Below are 16442 nucleotides of genomic sequence, written 5' to 3' on the forward strand. Positions count from 1 at the left end.
GCAAGAGTCAATTCATTAAAGCCTATAATTATTATAAAGAAAGAAGAATGTAATATATATCAATTAGGATCAAAAATTAATCAATTAGGATCAAAGAAGGAAAGAATTTTTAATTTTCCAAATAACATTCTTTGATACAAAATAATAGTTTCTTGTAAATATATAAATAACAATGCAATATTGCTGTATTGCTATATTATTCGATAAAAATCAATATTACGTTTTCACTAACTATTGCAATAAGTCTATTGGAACAAGTCTAAACGAGATAAACTTATTGGATGTCTATTTTCAATAGAAAGCAACGGTACAAAAGAAAAAGCTATTAACTTTAGATTCACTAAGAAATATATATATATATATATATATGTATATAATAACACAAAATAGTTTGTTCAATCTTTGTAATAGGTTCCCATTATTAATAATCTCAAATTGAATGTCGTGCGTAAACCGCTGGGATATATAGAATTACATGGGTAATATAAAACAAAATATTTACTTCCAGTCTCCAACATATTCTTTTAAATTGGTATTATTTTAATATTATTTTAAAATTTTAAAAGACAATACATACCGACTTGAAAAAAATTGGCAGAAAATTTAAGTAAATATATATATTGTTTCATATTACTCAGGTAATTCCAGTTTACAGTATCAATTAAAAATTAACAATCGAAAAATTTAGAAACGCTTATTTGTAGCTCATTTTAAAATATCTTGATATTCTTGTTGATTAATTTAACTTATTTATCAAATTGTCTCTTAAAAATTAAACAATAAAAATCTCAATGTTAAACTTATTTATTGGTGACTGCGTTATTAAATAGCTAATCGACAAAGCCATTTCCAAACATAAAACAAAGTTAGGCAAGCAAAATTATCCAATATTTGCGGTTAGCAGAGTTGTACCAATGGGTGATATAATTCGTTATGTGGTAGCAATAGAATTACATCGCATATAAATGGAGTTATTTCCCGTATAACGAGTCACATGAGAAATGAGCGATTCGAAACACGATTTAAATACGTAAGATACGGAAATTACTATAATGAGTTCCATGGTTTCGGTGATTGGCCAGTAACGAAATTTAGATAATCTCCATAATTTCATAATTACTCATATTTAATTGACTAAGTTAAAACGATCAAAACTCGCAATAACTCCAATTGAACAAAATTCTAACAAAGCTCAATATTTTCCAACAATCATGCCCACGATTTAGCCAAGTTTATTGGATTTAAAACCAATCCAGTTATAATTTATACAGAAAATGTAATTATTGAATACCGTTAAAAACATGGTACACAAAGCAAACATTTAGAAAAACCCCCAAAAAAGATTGTACAAAAGATAGATAAAAACCCAATCTATTTAAACAAGATCAAGTTTCTATTCATTCGTCTGCCTGTTGTTGCGTTATGTAGTGCGTGTATAAAAGTTAGAATTTCCATTATATTTCAAAAGCGTGTTTAGAATAGTTTCATCTAAAATATATGTACGGGGAAATTGAATAACTCTTTTTATCAATTTTAGTTATATATATTTTCAAATAAACGTGTCGCGCGTGGAATGTTAACAACTTCACAAGCAATGCAATGTAACAGCACAGTATTTGCAAAGCAAAACTAGTCAAAGCACGCCAATTTCTGTATAATGCATTTCCCTCCATAAACACAACCATTAGCATCTTTATTATTCTTTGTTTAGTTCTTTTTAACAACATTTTGTGGTGTCCGATAAGCTGTCTCGGAAAATATCACGTACAATCAGCCCGTAAAATAGAAACGTGTAGCCGAGTGTCATGAGAATAATCTCACGTTTTCCGGTTTGCTGCCTTATCTTGTGGCCAAATAAAAAAAGACTACATTATTGCAAGTAAGATATAGTTTGTAACATAATAACCGATTTAACTGTAGATGCATTCATTACGTTAGAATAGAATATAAAAATACTTATACAATTATAAAGAAAAATAAAGACTTAAAACTAAAATCTTTATCCGTTTTAATTTCGTTACAATATATAAAAAATGTATTAAGAATAAATGTGTTGTATCTATCTTGTTATATAAAATATTTCACTGTGTTTTTTAAATGTTATTCTTTTTTATGTTTTTATAATATATTTTTATAATATATTCTATTAAACATATTTCATTTTTCTAATATCACCCTCATATATAAATAACTAAATTAACTATCATTCATCTTGCAATTAGTGTTACAATTTTAAGGAACTTTAAAGCAACCACTTTCATTATTCGTGATCGATTCTAACTATATCATCTCCATGCCAAAATTTTTTATCTGAGAGATCATTGCGCGGAAACATCATAAACCCTCATGTTCTACGAAGGAGGAAACACGGTCGAAGAATTCTGTATTGGAGTCGCGGACTTCGAATTTTAATGCGCGGTACGAAGGCGTTCCGAAGAAAAGTTTAAGCGGCGCGAGATAAGTGGGACTTAAGTTACCCCCAACTGGGCGATTTACGTAACGTTACTTCCGTCTCTCCGGCATGGTACCTCTTTTCATCCTGGTAGCTCCAATAGGGACGCATAAACCGCGAAGTCTGATAAGCGGTACAGTGGTGGAAAAGGTCCGCTAAACTCCAAACGTGACCGAATATACTGCATGAGATTGCTGCGCTACGTTGGAGAGTTGTCGTGTGGATTTATATAACTCTTTCATGATTTAACCTCTAGTATGTTAAATCGAAGTTTGTGCTATGAATAGCACAATGTAACAGTTCCCCCTACACATGGAAAAGATTTACCGTCATGGACAGATCTACAGTTTGTCTAATAAAAGCGTGACCCACAAAATTTCGAAACATTTCTTATAATAGAAAATTAAAAAAATATATTTACTACTAGATTAGTGCTATATTTTTATGTTAGTAAGTCCACCGTCATCTGACACCTCCGAGACATGTTTTCTAATACTAAATTGATAATATTGTTGAGATAAAGATCTCTATATCGAATCTGTCGAACCAACTGTTTCAACTTCCATATTTTCTTTCCAGAAAGCTTTAGTTTCATATATCCCCACGTTTTCTATAGGATTTGTCTCGACGTTTTTAGTCCTTTCAAGTGTATGCAGAGAAACAAGGTTTTGAATCGTTTTACATACGCGACATACAATGAATACCTTTTTCTTATAAAAAAAAAGTAGGATAATAAATGATCTTTTATTTAAAACGTGTCGTAGAAAGAGTCTCGCTATTTGCTTTGTCACCAGAATTTTCCACCTAACGTTTTCCAAACAAAAGGTAGGCTCTTATTAGACTATATACATATTAATATAAATGTATGCACACACACACACACACACACACACACACTGTGTATGTATATAATTTCCTATTTTTATTAATACAAACGATGTCTTATTATATGCTTTTTCCTAAAAAAATTAATATCTTTTACAAACAAATTTTACATGTAAAATTTGCATAATTAATAAACCGTGAATTTGGCTTGTTAGGCGTGAATTTTTAATTAAATCTTGTTAACGATGGTTTTTGGATCTAAATTAAAACTAACTATTCAGATATGAGTCATTTTATTATAAAGTTTTGTATCACGAATTTTTCACCATTGAATGGAACGACATTTCCATTTTTTCTCAACTGAAAAATATATGGAAAATGTAAAATATAATTCAACATGTATATTTCTAACGTAAAATGATTTTCAGAATATGTCCATTGCATTCAAATTTTGGAAGCAAGTATTTCAGTGAGAAAAACTAAATAAAAACATCGAGTACGATAAAAAAAAAAAAGATTCGATTGTACCGTACTCAAGAGACAGTCGACAGACGATTATGCAATAAACTATTTTCCCGAGTTCTATCCAATTATTATCGCGATACCAGATAGAGAGTGCGCTGTATCGAATACAAGTGGAAAACTCGTACATTTTTCCGGGCGGCCGCGTTACAAAATTTCACTCGCTCGCGCGCGACATTGTAAATTATTGTTTCAATATTTAACGCGCAAACTCGGCCATTTGTGATTTTCATGGCGATGCCCCATTCTCAAAATCACGTAGCCAAGAAATAATTCATATTCGTTACTCGTGCGTGCGATATAAAATTCCAATTGTAATTTCCCTTTGATTTACCGACCGTATGGTTATACTCCATTTGTCGGATGCATAAAAGCATGAATACCGCCGGCTATTGCTAAGCCGCGGACATGATGGATAACGTATCGGGGACACTAGCTCATAAATTGCACACGTGACAATAGTTCCTTCATTCTAATAACATCTTCTTTATTTGTAGTATTTCTTTTACCTCAAAAATGCGAATACACGTATGTACTCAAAAATAAATAGAAGAAGGATAAAGCAAAAATATAAAAAATGTATTTAATAAATCCGTATTAAACATCCGTGGCAAATAAGAGCTTGCAGAGCTTTTTTCAAAATTTTCAAAACAAAATTGCTGGCCAAAGAAACAAAATTGTTTCAAGTATGCATCGAGTACATGTATGCACTCAAAAATAGATAGAAAATAAAGCAAAAATATAAAAATATTTAACGAATGCGTGCTTAATATCCGTTGCAAAGAATAGCTTGCAGACCTTTTTACAGAATATTTAAAAGAGAATCGCTGGAGAAGAATCATCAAAGAAACGAAATTGTTTCAATCATACATAAATCATTCATTTGTACCTGTGAGGTCTTTAATGTTCGAGTATCTAGTGATTTAGAGCTGGTTTCACAATTTTCAGTTACCTTACCGATTATTTCATTGGAATTGACCAATCGTATTTGTCGTTAAGCGAAATTAACAATTGCGATTGATCAATTTCAATAGAATAACCGGCTGATTAATTTAACCGCAGTTTGTGAAACCGCCCCTTAGTCTATATAACTTTAATCTCACTTGTATGCGTTACAAGTCGTTAATTACTCCACAAGTATCACGTTTGTATAATATCTAGACTAATTGATGACCATTGCGTCTACCGAATAGTGTTTTATACATAAGTACTTTCTCATATATGTATAATATTATATAGAAATTAAACGTTAGATGCTGTAATTAGTAATAACTAAATATTGATTATTAATATCAAAGGATATATGAAGTAGTTAAAATCTGTTACGCGCATATTAGCAATATTAATAGCAATATCTATATATATAATTACTTAATATTTTCCTAAACTAAACATTTTTTGAATCAGCATTTATTGTTTGATAATGAGATATTAATATCTTTTATCAAAATATCATTATTTTCTTATTTTTGCATTTTTCAATATAACAATAAATTTTAATCAAATTCAGTTTATTTATTCAACAAATGTATTAATCTTAATTGATTTGTCAAAAGTTAAAAAAAATGGATGGAAAAATTATATCATTATGTCATTATAGTAACAAGAAATCTTTTTTTATTATGATAAAAGTGGGGTTTTTTATTTCTTTCAAATAATTTCACGGACTTAGCTTATTCTCGTTGCTTTAAGATATCTACGAATGTAGAAAATCATTATGTTAAAATTAATATCGTCAAATGTCTATCTTCACTTTTCTCGAAATTAAAAATTAAAAGGCAAAGTTTAAGTTCTCTACGATTGCGAGTTCTGAAACATCTCGCGTAGCTGTTGACCAATTTTGCGATCGTGACGTTGCGAGAGTCATTGGATATCCAGCATCACGCGAGCACAAAGGACTAGATTTGAGCTGCGGTATATTGTGCGCGCGTTACAGCTGATCGCGTTAACGGAAGCCAAAGCGAAACAGCGCTTTTCATTTGCGTCGTATATCACCGGCGTGAGAACGTCCGACATACAACGTGAACTAATATAAGCTCAAATGGTCGAACTCTTCGAGCGAGCCGTTACGTAATTCAAGACCAGTTTGTATGCAACTTACTCGAAGCGCCCGCCGATTCTGATTCGTACCAATTAAGTGCGCTAACCGCACAGATGTAAAATGTTAAGCTTGTTAGTGCATACAGATGGTATGGCGCAAGTTCGTGCAAATAGAACGATATCGGATCTTACGCCATTGCGTTGATGATTAAATAACAGGTCTAATAAAAAAATGAGTAGATTCAAGATGTTAAAAGAAATATCGTGCAATAATTTTGCGGAACGTTAGAATCCGCGCGATAATGTGTCAGATACAGTGCGTAATGCATTTAATAGTAAGTCAATTCATCAGTGATTCCCCGGACATTTCCGCCCGTAACACGGACGTCAGCATTAGCAGTGAAACCACATGTGATGCACGATTACGTGAACGACTGACATCCCCGTGTAATTATTCCGAGCGTTGTACGAGGTAACTCGAATCCTGCAACTGTACTCGGTATTCGGACTGAGTTCCATTGGCAGGAAGCGTCTAGATAAAGCGACTGAGGCCCTACCCTATTACTGGTAACGACCTTTTGCTCCGAATAAAGGTTACGTATGTCTCGAACGCGCGAGGAAGAAGAGCGGAAAATTGAGAAAAACAAGATTTCTGCTAACGCGACAGATTGGAAAGAAATATAAAGATAAGAGTTCGCGGGTGACAACTGGAAATGTATCTCCACATATGTCTAAAATAATGGGACACAAACACTACTGCAGTACACGTTTAAATTTCCAGTTCGTTTCTTCTTTTTTTAATATACTTTATGTATGTACATATAAATTAATGTCCTAGTAACTGGAGATATTCGTAACAAAATTTTTTTTAATAATAATTTTTATACGTATTTTAAGTAATCTGCCTTATAAATGTCTAAACATTTAAAAATTACAATTTTAATATTATAAAAAAATACACATTTAAAGTTCATAATAATAAGTTCCTATATAGTTATCCGGATACATTAGGGACATGTTCGGTCATTGGGACATTACTTTACGTATGTTATACGTTACGTATGTAATGTCATTAATTTCAATCTTCAATCCATTTTATTTCAATTATAACCCCTATATTATAAATGGACATTCCCTTTGGGAAAATTTCACAGGCATTCACGTTACTGCGTCAAAGATTAAGCGATTTTGGCGAATTATATTTCGCAACCGCGAGTAGATAAAACGTTATATTACATTTAATGGCGAATTATGTTCATTTTGACAGAATTATAATGCGATTTGCTTGACATTGATGATAGAGTCTAGAAATTTTAATTTAATTTAAAAAATAATTTGCGCTTAAAAATTTTTTATGCAAATGTGTAATCCAATATTTAGTTGAACACTTCTGCATGAATTTAAAAGATAACGCGAAATGATAAATGCCTTCGAATTAAAATCTACGTAATGCGTAGACTAATGCAAATTTGAACAAAGCCCGTATAAAGCCACAAAATCATACGAAAATTGGGCTATGCTCTGAGAGATTATTATACTCGCATAATGATCAACTGTGGGTTGCTAAGGAGACTTTGCAACTTGGCGTATTCGCGCAACGTGCGACTAACGCACAAATCGTATGCGCGCCCTGCAGTCGACGTCATGCAACATTTTACGTTTAGGACACGGTACAATTGTATTCACCAACTGCCGCGATTCGCTCCAATTACAAACGTTATCGTTATGCAGCTGTAAATACATAGATTGCAAGTGCAATCTCAACAATGCGCATACTGGCGAGATCAAACGGTCAAAAGTATTTTGGCGATGAAAAAGGATAGACGATATCAATAGAAGACGAAACATATTATAATATTTATGATGAAAGCTTGTGAGTGAGCAGTTTACGTAGAAAACAAAATTGTCGGATTATTCGCGAGACGCTTTAATTTAATAAAAAGATAATCCTGATAATGTTTATATATATCCATGTTTCTTGTAGATATCTATTAACGTATGATGTCCCTTTTTTTTCTTCAGAATATCTCGAGCTGATCAAGTGTTCTTTCAAATATAGATATGATATAGTAAAAAAGTTGTCATTGCTTCGATGACAGAATATTTGAAAAGTTTATTCAAAGTTAAAAGCAAATTAAACAAAAGGAACTATTACAATTTATTATTGATTTACAGAACTCAATTTAAACATAAAAATTCAAGTAGCAGTATAAACAAAAATTATTTCAAACATCAACATTACAACATGAAAACATCACAATATTATAAGCACAGCTGAGTCAACAGATGATATTACACACACAAGATCGTTTAAAATAACTAATCGATATTTACAGAATCCAAATATTAATGTTTAAAATATCCACGATGCAAATGTCAACGTAATTTGCTCTCGAAATCTTGGAAACGCAACACGTTCATGCAGCATCGCTTTCATAAAGAGCGTAATTTAACGAATCCTCTTGTACGTGTCACTCGTAATAAAAAGTAACCAAATTAGCTTCACTGCGTAACACACGTGTGTGTGTGTTCTATATGAAAGATAAAGAGTTGCCTGAATATATCGTATAAAATTCTGTCTTATTTTTAAAAACTTAATTATATTTTGTTTAATGATAAATTAGCGCAACACCTAGTACGATGAGAGATCATTTTGGCATAAAAGTTATAGCTATAATTTTGATAATTTAAGGAGAAATATTAGAATTGCTAAATAGAAACTATTCTTTTCGTTAACATTTCCATTTTTTCTGTGTTAATTATTTACACAGAATTTGATCGTAATAAAATAAAAAAGACTACAAATACAAATTTCATACACTTCTAACTTTTTATGAAAAATATCGTATTTCCAATTTTGTAATTTTAGAGCAGAATATTATTCCGTACGAAAAATGGAACTAAAAAATAATATTTGTGATACGTTAATATTTTATAATATTAAGTTATAATGTGTTTTTAAAGTACTTTATTATAAATAATTAAAAACTTCATATATTCGATGTAAAAAGCTTTGCTCTTGAATTTAAATGGTCATTATTTCTTATAATTTTTAAAGAAAACTTATTGTTCTGTTTCTTATAAAATATCTGTACTTAAAGTAAAACATATATACGTTTTAAAATTTAGCAAAAAGGAAAAATAATGTCCAATAAAAGTTCCCACGAAGGCTATTAGAATGCAGCAAGAAAAATAAATCTAATGTTTCTAATATTTTTGTGTGTAATATACACACACACACACATATATATAATAACTATGCATGATACTACTTTTTTCGCAATTAACTATTGCAGGTGCGTGGTTAACGTTTGCCATAGCACTTAGTCTAAGTGGAAATGTTTGCTTTTATTCACTGTGGCAGTGAATGGGGAAATAGAAGCCAACACAATACACTCTGTTCAGACAAAGCATTGTTCGCACGTTAGTGTGGCGTTAGTTTAAATCGTTTACTATCGAGTTCAATAAACGCTTTTACAATAAACTGATTCTAATCTAATGTCAATTGAAATAGAGATTTCTGAAAGAAAAACAGAAAGAGGGGAAAAAAAGGGAGAGAAAAAGAGAGAGAGAGAGAGGGGGGGAGGGTGTGTGTGTGTGTGTGTGTGTGTGTGTGTGTGTGTGTGTGTGTGTGTGTGTGTGTGTGTGTGTGTGTGTGTGTGTGTGTGTGTGTGTGTGTGTGTGTGTGTGTGTGTGTGTGTGTGTGTGTGTGAAAGAGAGAGAGAGAGAGAGAGAAACGCGTAATATACAATAAAGTAATAAAAAAATAATTAATAACATTAATAAAAATATGTTCTGTTTTATCATACAAAAAATTAGATAATCAATTAAATACAAAAAACTTTATTCATTTGTAAATTAAGAATGATTTATGTTTCAATAATAAATACAAATAATAATCTCTTAAATTTGATCTTTACAGAGCCCGTTAAGTTTATTACACATTTAATTAAAATCAATAGTCAATATTTCAGTCAAGTTTACCCAGTAAATTCCGATTTATAATAAAATTACTAATTAAAATTCCAATGACTGCTGTAAAAATATTATTTTAATGTTTTTTATGTAATATTTTATGAACAAATTTTCGATCGGTATATTGCGATTATATTTTTGGCCACGTATTAAATTGCAAATCGGGTTACTTGAGCATTATCGTCCAACTTATTAAGTATCTCCGATACGTGGAAACTTTTGGTTCCACTAAGAACTCGAGAGTCTCCGAAGAAAACTGTTATTAGATATCAAACTTGTATACCGCGTCGCACAAGCTGCTGGATAATATTAAGAATATTTGCAAAGTCGGAACATCTTCTTGTGTATAAGGGTCCACATACATATGTAGAATAAACGAAAAAACTGTGTGCATGTGTAGAATAAACGAAAAATTTTCAACATTTTGCTGTTAACAAGCCACACGCATGTTTCACTTTAAGCTCATGAACAATTTTATTCAAATAAATTAAACACGCTAACTTTTCCGCTTAATCCGGCAAACTTTTTCATTTTGCATAACAATTCCCATGCTTGTCATAACAAAGATTACGTTAAATTGTTAAAAATATATTCATGTTATGAAGTATTAGATACATCAATAGTTGATACTACTTTTACGTTTATATGCACTGACAGTTTATATTTATGAATAAAATGATAAAACGCAACAGAGAAACATAAATTGTTCGATTAAAGCATATTAAGCAATATGCTATGCGTACTTTAGACGTAGTATTAAACGGCAACACCATGTAAGCTTGATCAAGTTGCAAACACGCATTATGTAGTACAGACTGCATAAATTATACGCTAAACTAAACTAGATCGTCTGAACACGGCCTAGGATATGGGGATGACGAAGTGACGTTCATTAAACCTGCAGTTAGAACAATTAATTGACAGAGAGTTCCGCAAGCCCAGTGGGACGTTATCACTGTGCAAGCGAAATGACGTTTAATATTAAAAATGAAGAATATTCTTAAAAGCTACTACTAAAACTAATATTAAAGAATAAAACAATATCTTATCTCTTCGTGTATAAATCTAAATGCTTAAATCGTTACATCTTTTCATTACATTTCTAATTTTAATTAACGTATAACCCAAGAGCTATTCTTTGCAAATAAATCCTGCTAAATTAATCATATTTTTATAATTATGCAGTTTTTTTTATTATTATATCCAGAAAGATCACTATTCAAAATAATTAATTAATTAATTAAATTGAAATACCTATTTAAAGCTTTTAATTTTAATTAATCATATCAGCGCAAGTATATATATTCCTATTCTAGTAATATTTACATTAATAATGTGTAAATACTTTTGAATTAAATGCATGTTTAGCTTTGTTACATAATTTGTTTATAAATATTGCTTTTCTAGTTATATTATAATTTAAAAAGCCGTAAATTATTAGATTGCAAATACATATAATACAAACAAATGACATATTATTATGCTATTTATCAAGAGAAATATAGAATAATAATAATTTCAACAATGACATTACTTTGATCATTTGTCATATCGCTATTTGAATTTGTGTGCATTATTATCAGAGTGTATCTAATCCTATGGTACTTCTGATTGTGCAAGCTTTATCAGAATTATTGCAATTTACAATTTGCTCTAATATTGTCTATGTTATCAGTTTTTCAACCTACATTTCCATAGAAAGAAAAGTATCGTCACGTATTGTAAAAGCAACAACGATTGATCAAGTTTAGTTATTGTAACATAATGCATATTAATAAATAAGATAAATCGATATAAATAATACAAATAAAAAAGCAATAACCCCCTTTCAATCAAAGCGGATAATAGTAACTAATAAAATTTTCTGTATAAATTTATATACATTTTTTCCAATTCTGACAAATTATAATACCGATAATTTTTGTCGGTCTTCAATCATAGCTTTAAACTAAACCTGAAATAGTAATATCATCGAATTAAATTAAGAAACAATTTATATCACGGTAATAAAAATATTAAAATATTAGAAAGACCTAAAGCCTGCCAGAATATTTTTACACAAAAATATTTATTTATAATTTATCAATGATGATTCTTGGCTAAAAAGAGATATTTTTCGTAATAAATTGTTTGCAATTTGAAGATTTTTATTAGCATCACATTATTATTATTAAACTGTTTTTCCTCAATTTGATTCACGATATTATTAATTCAGGTTTAATTTAGGACTGTACTTTAAAACCGAAAAATTATCAATGCGCAGTTTGCAAAATTGGAAAATGCATATAAATATTCAGGTAGAAAATATTACTAATTCACTGAACTCCGATGACCAAAAATGGTTTTCTTATTTACGTCGTACTATGTACTGAGTTAAAATTGTAATATTACTATGAATGTAATATTTTGTTGAATAGCAATTGCACATTAAAAAATCTATTTAAAAAACATATTAAAAATAATTGTGATGTGTGTGTGTGTGTATCTTCTTTATTTTTCTCTATTTAAATTATTTGGCACCTTGCGGGGTTAAAAATATTTGGATCGAATTTCAGAATAGCGAAACTCACAAAATATAGCATTTGTGACAGTTTAGTTATCCTCTGCTTCACGCAAACTGAAGCGTTACGGAAACGGTGCCGCGGTAAGGGGAAAAATTCAAATCTCTGGCAAGTAACCGAAAACCATCCCAATCGGAAATGTAAGGATAACGAATCGACGGTACAATACGCGCGTCCATTGTGTCTGCCAAGAATCGCGGAACTGTATTCACCTGCAGACCGCTGAAAAGCCGTTTTCTGGCTGTAAGATATACCTTCCACTGGCGAAATTGTTTTCCTAATCGATATTCTACACAAAGTTACTATTCCTTTGGAATAATAATAATAATAAAAGGTCCTCATAAGATGTGACACATCTCTGAGCAGATACAATTCACATTTAAAGACTTATTTAAAATCATACTTTTTGGTAGTTCGCGAAAATCTCCCTGATCGACTGTAAATTTTTTATCCTATCTATGCATGGAAAAAATTTTATATCAAATATTACTTATGTACAATAGTAATCACGGACCATAAGAAGAGAATTATAGGTATATACTATAGCAATTTGATAAAAAACATAATAAAAATTTTCATAATTGCTTCCCTTAGTCCACGCTTAATACTATTTACCATATGGTAATTTTTACTATAAAATTTTCTCCGTATAAGTAGTATGCACTTCGATTCAAAATATATTTCGTAATATTCTTGTATATCTACTTTTGTAAAAGTATGTAATAAAACAAGAATTTAATTAATTTTATTAATGTTTTCAATAATACAAATCGTCGTAAAATTATGCAAAACACACGCTGCTGTCCACAACTTTCAAAGTGTATCAAAGAATTAAAGTAAAAATGCCAAACAATTTATAACAGCTTATTTAACATCCGAGTAAAATTATTCTTATATAATCGCTAAATTACTTTCTCCAAAAATATAATTAAAATAATCGAAAAGACTTTCTATAAAAAAAGGTCTTGCAATTACTCTCATTTCTCTCCTCTTTTCTCTCATGTTTCTCTCATGTTCTCTTGTGTTTCTCTCATTTCCTAGTTAATCTCTTTGATGTGTATTACGTGCTTTTTAAGGCTTCCACAACGTTGCCGTCCTAATCACAAAGACACGACTAACCGTACGAAATAAAGGGTCACATTCGATTACCTCGTTTGCCGGCCCGCACGATGTTTGCACAGATCGCCAACAGCACGACGGTAAGGGCGACGTCGATATGCAGTAGATAGCGCCGCATCTCGAGAAACGAGAAGGGGCCAATCGCTACGTGTTATCCGTACGCCTCTGCCTCATGCCACTCTTCACAGTCCTTTCGCCGAGAGACTCGCCGTGATGAAAATTACCGAGTACGAACAATGGCGGCGGCGCACTCACGAGAGATACTCAGAGTACCCTTACATCACTATATTATCCACTTCAAGGTGCGTTCAGGTAGCGCGTCCCTCTTATCCTCTCTCGTCCCGTCACTCTTCACTCTTTTTCCCCGTTTCTTCCGTGGAACTCTCACGGAACTCCCGTCGCTTCGCGCATCTCTCGTCTCGCCGTCTGCACCTTTTGCTTTCGTATTCCGTCTGTAACGCGCGCCCGGCGCGTTTGATCGCGCGGCACACCGATCAACAGGGGCAAGTATATATTATTCGCGCTACTATTCGGTACCGTCTACCTAGGATACAGCAAGCGGCGCGCGTCGGTCAAAGGGAAGAGCGTCAAAAAAGACGCCTCTGGCGCGTCGACGCGAGTCCTCTCGCGTGGCGGGAACTCTCGGCGAGTTTCGGATTCGCGAAGGAGGCTCGCGACCGCGAGGAATGCACCGTTCGGCATGGTGGCCGTGCACGGCGCGAACGAGGACGATCCTTTGCCAGCCGGTTGTTCGCGCTCGCCCGTCGGTCGAGTCCCATCGACTTTGCAAAATGAGAGATCGATCAAATGTCCAGCTGCCTCGGCGCCAAGTGCGGTGTTTCGCGACGATGCCACAGGTTTTTCAAAATCGTTCATTGATAATGCGCGTTCGTCTCAATCGTCGATCTCTTCAAGTTCCCGCGGATGCTCTCTCAGTCTGTATTATAAAGCAGAAATACGTAATGCAGAAGGAAACAGAGCGAGAGTCCACCGTCGATCCGAGGTCGGATAAAACCGCCGGCGTAATTTAGCACCTAATTACGAAAGTTCTTTGCTTTTTGTAGAGAACAGTTAGACGCAAGCGAAGCTCCCATATCTCCATCACGCGCATTCGGTGGAGGAGAAAACTGAATTGTCACGCGTCAGTGAAGTTCAAGTCGATCAACGTGCCTTAGGTTCGATGTATGGCCGCTGCATGACTGTACACCAGCGGATATCTAAACTCTCGTTTTTCTCCGCGTCTCCGAAGAGCATCCCCGTCGCGGTCCTTCTTTTCCGCCATAAATCACCGACTTTGCCCCTCCCCTCGTATAATCAGAGCGCTTTCTCTCAAAGCTCCAGGGGAGGAGGGACAGCAACCGTTTACCGAAAATTCCGTTAGACGAAGCACACTACGATGCTCGCAAACTTCAAAGCCGCCGTTGTTTTTTTTTTTTTTTTCTTTTCACTTGCGACCTAACGAACGCGAATATTTACACACGCGTGTCGGAACGAATAAACGGTGATCACGGTCCTCCGGCGAGACAAACTCACGCGCTCCATAGCTCGTCGCTAATCGAAGGGTATCGCAGATAATCTTTGCACCAGCCTTGATAGCACACACTTCCTTTTTTAATTCGGGCAAATCTTTTGATTTTTCGATCCCTGCCAATTTTCCGGGAAAGTTCGCCGAAAAACGCGTATCGCCGTACTGGCACTTCGATCACTCGAGAGCTCGTTGTTACCCGGCTCGATCGCGCGATCTCATCCCGCGGGATCAGCAGCAGCCTCCGGCCTGTCGGGTCCTCGCCGCGATAAACCCGTCACCGGCGCGACGCGCCGCTAAAATTCTATCTGTCGTTGATCGGCTGTCACACGTGGATCCACCGGTCCGAGCGCGCGATACGATTACTACCTCCACGCGAGAGGAACGGCGTGAGAGGGCGAACGAAATGAACGCGCTTGGACGTGACACACGACGGGACCGACAGGAGTACTAGCGCGCGTGCGGGCGGACGCGGGCGCAGTGGCGCGAGCGTACCGTCGGGCCGGCCGTTCTCTCTCGCTTTCGGCGGTGCCGCCAGCCGAGCCGTTCTCTGCGACGACGCAGCCGTCGTCGTGCCAGCCCGAATAATCGCGCGCTGCTAAAACGCGCCGCGGCGACCCGGGACACGACCGCCGGTCGCGTACACCGTGGGCGAAATTCGCCCGATCTACGTGAATTCCCGCCCGATAAATAAAGGTGGACGACGGTGGTGGGTAAATGAAACCTTTCAGTCTCTTTTGTTACATCGATCAGACAGTAAAGTGAACTGTACGGTTGAGAGGAGAGAAATGATTTAGAATTGCGACGAGATTCTTCTGCTTGTAGATTTGTCCCAATACCGATACACTTTACGCTCTCATCTTTCATTTTCTCATACGAATTACCTTATCAACAATTGTATTACGAATTCCTCTTACCATTCTGCAATATTAATAGCATGTTGACGTATATGGTTTCAGATTTTTATGAAAAAGGGAGATATAAAAGATATATGGTTTCAGATTTTTAGAAAAAAGAGAGATATAAAAGATTAGAATTAATATTCGTTTTAAATCTGTATGTAGAAAAATCTTGATATAAATTGTCAATTAATAAATTGTTTTTTAATTAATAAAGTTTCATGTTAATATACTTTTCCTAATATATTATATTAATTTTATTACATGTTTGACACACATAATGAAAAAATGTGTATCACTATGTTATCCATTATTCCGCTCATTCATATTTATTCATGATAACTTCATTTTTCACACATTATATCAAACCCATTTCCTTTAATTACTAATTTCGTAAAAAGTTAATCCATGCTATGTAAAAGTTGAAGTATCGAAAATTTATTTTTGTTTTAGTGTATTCTGTTCTTCCAATATGTATTTTGTCTGTGTATCCAAACTTTGAAATAGCAATGTTTTTTCGAGTC

At 33.7% G+C, this 16442-nt stretch overlaps 1 protein-coding gene across 3 annotated transcripts in view; it reads right to left on the reverse strand.

The window, feature by feature from the left end:
• The window catches only part of LOC105832228 (alkaline phosphatase), a 216083-nt gene that overhangs the window by 192718 nt on the left and 6923 nt on the right, over positions 1-16442 (reverse strand). Inside the window, exon 1 of one of the 3 annotated variants that reach the window (XM_028193493.2) lies at positions 13525-15996. The exons of 1 other annotated variant lie outside the window; for it this stretch is intronic. In XM_028193493.2, the coding sequence (XP_028049294.1) occupies positions 13525-13612 (88 nt within the window). In that variant the 5' untranslated portion in view covers positions 13613-15996. Of the gene's footprint in view, positions 1-13524; positions 16033-16442 lie in introns of those variants that run through there. One more of the 3 variants, XM_012672983.3, reaches the window with a different exon arrangement.

This window comes from Monomorium pharaonis, chromosome 9 (assembly GCF_013373865.1).
Source record: "Monomorium pharaonis isolate MP-MQ-018 chromosome 9, ASM1337386v2, whole genome shotgun sequence".
In the NCBI taxonomy this organism is placed as follows: Eukaryota; Metazoa; Arthropoda; class Insecta; order Hymenoptera; family Formicidae; genus Monomorium; species Monomorium pharaonis.